Source organism: Phocoena sinus, chromosome 2 (assembly GCF_008692025.1).
Source record: "Phocoena sinus isolate mPhoSin1 chromosome 2, mPhoSin1.pri, whole genome shotgun sequence".
NCBI lineage: Eukaryota > Metazoa > Chordata > Mammalia > Artiodactyla > Phocoenidae > Phocoena > Phocoena sinus.
In genome coordinates this window covers 164,206,536-164,213,629 of record NC_045764.1, presented here as the reverse complement: position 1 = coordinate 164,213,629, position 7,094 = coordinate 164,206,536, and the positions used below count along the sequence as shown (strand labels likewise).

General features: G+C 39.1%; 1 protein-coding gene across 1 annotated transcript; it reads right to left on the bottom strand.

Moving 5' to 3' along the window:
• Positions 1–6,386: 6,386 nt before the first annotated feature.
• LOC116749692 (cytochrome c oxidase subunit NDUFA4-like) lies at positions 6,387–6,666 on the bottom strand. Its single transcript, XM_032624336.1, has one exon. It carries the CDS (start codon positions 6,664–6,666, stop codon positions 6,418–6,420), a length of 249 nt encoding a protein of 82 aa, XP_032480227.1. The 3' UTR covers positions 6,387–6,417.
• Between the last annotated feature and the right edge of the window lie 428 nt (positions 6,667–7,094).

The following is a 7,094-nucleotide window of genomic DNA, read 5'->3' as shown; positions in this document are numbered from 1 at the left end:
CATCGTCAGATGAATGGTTAAAGAAGATGTAGCACATATATACAATGGAATATTACTCAGCCATAAAATGAAACGAAGTTGAGTTATTTGTAGTCAGGTGGTTGGACCTAGAATCTGTCATACAGAGTGAGGTAAGTCAGAAAGAGAAAAACAAATACCGTATGCTAACACATATATATGGAATCCAAAAAAAAAAAAAAGGTTCTGAAGAACCTAGGGTCAGGACAGGAATAAAGACACAGAGCTAGAGAATGGACTTGAGGACATGGGAAGGGGGAAGGGTAAGCTGGGATGAAGTAAGAGAGTGACATGGACATATATACACTAGAGGGGTGGAATAGGGAGGGTGGGAGGGAGGGAGACGCAAGAGGGAAGAGATATGGGAACATATGTATATGTATAGCTGATTCACTTTGTTATAAAGCAGGAACTAACATACCATTGTAAAGCAATTATACTCCAATAAAGATGTTAAAAAAAAAGTCATGCTATATAAATTTGTTTCTCAATATGCAAAGTTGCACACATTATATTCTGCCTCTAGCCATGTTGGAATAACCAGTACTATTTGTTCCCTTCCTGCCATAAACAACTAGACAACTGGATAAAATATATGATACAATTATTTTCAGATGTTGGACAGCAGGACTATAATCCCTGAGGGAAGGGAAACAAAACAAGGTGAAAGAACCACGGGGGAGCCATAAACAGAAACATTCTCAGCATTCACAATTATCTGGAAGACAGTTGAGTTCCACCCAGTCAGTGTGGAGAAATCTCACTGACCACTGCCTTGGTTTTCTACGGCTGCTGTAACAAATTACTCTCAATATAGTGGTTTAAAACAACACAAATTTATTAACTTACAGTTCTGTAGACCAGAAGTCTGACACAGATCTCACTGGGGTAAGACCCAAATGCGGGTATGATGCATTCCTTTCTGGAGGATCTGGGGAAGAATCTGTTTCTTTGCATTTTTTCCCTCCTAGGAACCACCCACTGTTTTTTGACTCATGGCCTCTTTCCTCCGTCTTCAAAGTCAACAACATTGAGCTGCGTCCTTCTCACACTCTGTCTCTCTGGTTCTCTCTTCTGCCTCCCTCTTCAACTTTTAAAGACCCTTGAGCCCACCTAGACAATCCAGGATAAACTCCCTAATTTAAAGTCAAATGATTAGCAAAACTTAATTCTTAAACCCTATTTCCCCTTTGTCATTTAACTTAATTATTCCCAGGTTCCAGGAATTAGAATGTGGACATTTGGGGAGGCCATTATTTTGCTTATTACAACCACTGAGGCATTTACTAGAGACCTCAGAACAGTTAGGCCATAGTAGTAGAGATAAATTAGCCTAAAACAATGGATGTTCTAGATTCGACCTAACAAAGCTTGAAGATAAAAAAAATTAAGCTAGTCCATAAGTAAATTAATGCTTGTCAAAATAAACATCAATGCTCTAAAGAAAGACAACAAAAGCCAGACACAAAACAATGTGAAATTTAAAATCACATCAAGGGGCTTCCCTGGTGGTGCAGTGGTTAAGAATCTACCTGCCAATGCAGGGGACACGGGTTCAAGCCCTGGTCCAGGAAGATCCCACATGCCGCGAAGCAACGAAGCTCCTGAGCCACAACTACTGAGCCTGCGCTCTAGAGCCCTCGAGTCACAACTACTGAAGCCTGTGCCTAGAGCCCGTGCTCCCCAACAAGAGAAGCCACGACAATGAGAAGCCCGCGGACTGCAACGAAGAGTAGCCCCCGCTCGCCGCAACTAAAGAAAGCCTGCGTACTGCAGTGAAGACCCAACGCAGCCAGAAATTAATTAATTAATTAATTAATTTAAAAAAATTTTAAATCACAGTCAAAAGTTACTAAACATTCAAAGAAGCAAGATGGTATGATTCATAATCAGGAGAAAAATTAATCATAAGAAACAGACCCAGAAATGATAGCAATAATGGAATCATCAAACAAAAACTTTAAAATAGCTCATATTAATATGTTTAAGAAATCAGAGGAAAACATGATCATACTGAGGAGAGAAATACAAACTATAAAAAAAGAAACGAATGGAATTTCAATGGAACCAAATGAGTGAAGAATTCACTGGACAAGCTTTACAAGAGATTGGACACTATAGAAAAAAAAAGATCAGTGAACTTGAAGAAATCACAAAGGAAACTATCTAGGCTGAAACACAGAGAAGAAAAGGAGTCTGAAAAAAATGAAAAGAGCTTTAGTGACCTGTAGAACAAGATTAAGTGGTCTAACGTATATAAAATGGGAGTATCAGAAGAGGGGGGACAGAAATGCTATTTGAAGAAATAATGGCCAAAATTTTCCCAAGTTTAATGAAAACTATAAATGTATAGATTCAAGAGGCTCAATGAATCCCAAGCAGAAAATATACAAATAAAAACACATCACAAGTTACTGAAAACCAGTGATAAAAGAGTTACTAAAAGGAGCCAGAAAGAGAGACATATTACATATACAGAGCAAAGACGAGAATGCTCACAGACTTCTTGTCAGGAACAATGCAAGCTAGAAGACAAGGAAAATGTGTTCTTATAGAGATGGAAGGGGGAAAAAAAGGTTAAAGTAGAATTCTATATCTAGAAAAAATAATCTTCAAAATGGAAGCAAAACAAGGCTTTTTATCCAGGAGACCTGCACCATAAGAAATGTTAAAGGAAACTTTTCAGGTTGAAGGGAATATGATACCAGTTGGAAGCTTGGCTCTACACGAAGAGAAGAACACTGAAGTGGTGAATGTGTGTATAAATACAAAATGTGTCTCCCTAATTTAAAATTTTCTTTTAAAAAGAATTGACCATTTAAGGAAAAAAATAATAGCAATGTATTGTGGGGGTTATTATATATGTAGAAGTAAAATGAATGACAACAATTGTTTAAATGACCCCAAGGGAGAAATGGAAGTACAGCTATTGTGTGGTTCTTAGGGTACATATTAGTGGTATATTACAATTTGAGAGTAGACTGTGATGTTAAAGGTGCTTATTGTGAACTCTATACTCCATCAAAAAAATAAGGCAAGTAGATATTGATAATAAGCCAATAGAGAGAAAATAGAATCTAAAAATAATCCAAAAGATAACATGAAAAGAGGAAAAAAATACAAATAGCCAAGTAGAAAATAAAATAGTAAGGCTGGACTTAAATCCAACCATATCACAAACTACATTAAATAAAAATACTTTAATTAAAAGTCAAACTGGATAAGAAAGTAAAACCCAATGGAACATTGCCTACAAGAGATCTAATTTAAATATAAAGGAATAGAAAAAGATATACTATACAAACATTAATAATAAGAAAGCTGAGTGTCTATATTAATATCAGACCAGGTGAACTTCAGGGTAAAGAATATAACCAGAGAAAAAGAGGAACAATTCACAATGATAAAGGATCATTCATTAGAAAAACATAACAGTTCTACATGAGTATATACCTATTCACAGAGCTACATATACACAAAGCAAACACTAAAAGAACTGAGAAAAGATTTTACACCTCACAGTTATGAGTGTTTTCAAAACTAAACATTGTGGGTTGTTTTTTTTTTTCCACAAATGGTGACAGGAAAACTGGATATTCACATGCCAAAAAATGAAGTTGGACCTTACACCATATACAGAAATTAACTCAAAATGGATCAGAAACCTAAACATGAGTCAAAGGTATAAAACTCTTCAAAGAAAACATAAAGAAAAAAGTTCATGACGTTGGATTTGGTGATGATTTTGTGGATATGACACCTAAAGCATAGGTAACAAAAGAAAAAATAGATAAATTGGTCTACGTCAAAATTTAAAACTTCTGTGCATGGAAGGACATTATCAACAGAGTGAAAAGCCAACCCAGGAGACAGGATAAAATATTTGTGAATCATATATCTAATAAGGGATTCATATTCAAAATATATAAAGAACTCTTACAACTCAACAATAAAATACCAAATAACTCAATTAAAAAACGAGCAAAGGACTTGAATATATAGACATTCCATCAAAGAAGATATACAAAAAGTCACTAAACACATGAAAAGATGCTCAACATCACTGATCACTAGGGAAATGCAAATCAAAACCATGAGGTACCACTTCACACCCATTAATGCGGCCATTATTTCTTTAATAAAGAAAAACAGAAAATAACAAATACTGGTGAAGAAGTGGAGAAATTGAACCATGGTGCATAGCTAGTGGGAATAGAAAACAGTATAACTGCTAAGGAAAACAGTGTGATGGTTCCTCAAATAATTAAATGTAGATTTACCCCATGATCTAGCAATTCCACTTCTGGGCATACAGCCAAAGGAATTGACATCAGGTACTGGAACATGTATGTTTGTACACCCATGTTCATAGGAGCATTATTCACAAGAGTCAAAAGGTGCAAGCAACGTAAGTGTCCGTAAACAGATAAACAAAATGTGGTACATACAATGGAACATTATCCAGTCTTAAAAAGGAAGGAAATTCAGGCTCATGCCACAACATGAACATTGAAAACATTAAGCTAGGTGAAATAATCCAGTTACAAAACTACAGATACAGTGTGATTCCACTCACATCAGAGACCTAGAGCAGTCAAATTCATAGAAACAGAAAGTAGAATAGTGGATACCAGAGGCTAGGGGGAGGGGAAATGGAGAGCTGGTGTTTAATGTCGACAGAGTTTCAGGGTGGGATGATGAGAAAGTTCTGGAGATGCATGGTGCGGACGGTTGCACAATGTGAAAGTACTCAGTGCCACTGAATGGCACACTTTAACATTATGGATATGGTATGTGTTACCACAGTTTTAAACATATATGTATACATATATGTATAACATATATGTATATGTTACCACAGTTTTTCTTAAAAAGAGGAGGCGGAGGAGAAGGAGGAAGAAGAGACTGAGAAGAAAGATAAAGAATTTGGGAAGAAAACCTCAGTACATTTTTTTTTTAATTTATTTTTTGTGGTGCGCGGGCATCTCACTGTCGTGGCCTCTCCCGTTACAGAGCACAGGCTCCGGACGCACAGGCTCAGCAGCCATGGCTCACGGGCCCAGCCGCTCTGCGGCATATAGGATCTTCCCAGACTGGGGCACGAACCGTGTCCCCTGCATCGGCAGGCGGACTCTCAACCATTGCGCCACCAGGGAAGCCCAACCTCAGTACATTTTTGGCTGAGATGACTGAAGTTCATTTTCTTTTTTCTTTTTTTCCCGCAGTGGAGGGAAATTCTGCTATTGCAGTCTGGCCCAATTCCCCAGTTCTCCTCTAAGACAACTCCCGTGTGCTAGAAATCTGTAGCCAAGTGGGCCTGTGGGTCTGTATGCTGGCATGTGAACTAGTTTTTTCTTACTTCCCAGTTTAATTTAGGGGAAGGCACTTCACCAAAGTGCTTAAACAGGAAGGAGAAATTACCAACACTGTTATTCTCTCTTACAGCAGCCTCAGATTCAAGCTAAAGCTACCATTATCCTTTTCCCTCTGTTCCCTTAAAAATAGTTGTTTCCCTACCGGATTCCACAGAGAAGGGAAATTTGCCTGATTCCACAGGTGCAGATGGAGCCACAGGCCGCCCGGTCCTGACAGGCTGTTGGAGTGATAAGGACCCTGTCCTCCAGGGGTCTCCTATTTGTCCACGGGTGCTCCCTGTGGGTTCAGGAGTCAGGCCAGATCCCAGACTTGGATGTGGATTTCCTTTTTTGGGGAGCCCAGCAGCATGTGGGATCTTAGTTCCCCGACCAGGGATTGAACTCGCTCCCCCTACACTGGAAGTGCATCTTAACCACTGGACTGCCAGGGAAGTTCCTTTGTAATTCTTTCTTTCTTTTTTTTTTTGGCTGGGATTTCCTTTCTGAATGATTGAATAAATGCTCAATGTATCCAATAATAGACCCTATGGGTAGCTAATTCAACTTGGTAACAATTCAAATATGACTCCAAAGTAGAGCCTTCACGTAGAGCAATAGAACTCTAGCATTGATATAATCATTTTTACGATGGAAATAACAATAATAGTAACAATAACTAATAATAGTACCAATCGTACCAACATTTGGGATACTTTCATATAACACTTTTCTTATTGACTTATTTAATCACAATAATGCCACGAGGGAGGTTTCATTATTATCCCCATTTCACAGATGCAGAAACTTGGGCACAGAGGGGGGAGGTAACTTTCCCAGTTCCATGCTTGTCCATAAATTTGTAGTCCTTTTTCTTTTGTCTTTTTTCAAGTTTCAGACTATTTATTAATCAGTGTAAACCCCAGCACAATACACCAACATGATTTCGTGCATTTAGAGGGGAAATATTTCCTGGTTAAGTGGAAAATTGTGCAGGTGGCTTCTAGAAGAACTTCATTCTAAGCAGTTTTATAGTGAAACATTTCATTTAGAAGTCTGGACCTTCTCTCTTCAGTTTGCTGTAATCTACATTCACTGAGTAGAACTTGTACTGATCATTGGGACCCAGCTTGTTCCAGGGTTCTGGGTTATTCTTTCTGTTCCAACTGACATCTGGATTGAACAACGCCAGGTGCGAGACATACAGCGCTGCTCCAGTACCTCCCACTCCAGTATATATGAAGATGGGGATCGAGCTAGGATGCCTCTTGGCCTGAAGGATGATCTGGAGGAGCATGGTTGTGACAGAAGCCTCGAGTCCAGTCGGAGAGAACAAACTTTCAAGGCCTGGGACTGAACAGTCTACCGTATTCCTTTTTCTTGACAACTGCTTTCACCATGGGATGTTCCACTGAGAAGCAGACTAGTTTGAGGCTTGCTCTGTGTTGTTGTATTATTCAAGTTATTTTGCTAGAAAGCCCGGGAAACCAACTCAAATTTGCTGAAGCACTATGGGAATTTATCGGTGGTGTGTATCCAGTATCAGGCACAGCTGTATCCAAGTGACTAAATGGTGGCTCACGTGCTCTCTCGGCGTGCTCTCTCTCTCTCTCTTTCTCTTTCCCTCTCCCCCCACTATGCCCAAGCGTGTGCACACCCAGGCACGAGCGCGCGCATGCGTGCGTGCGTGCGCGCACACACACACACACACACACACACACACAC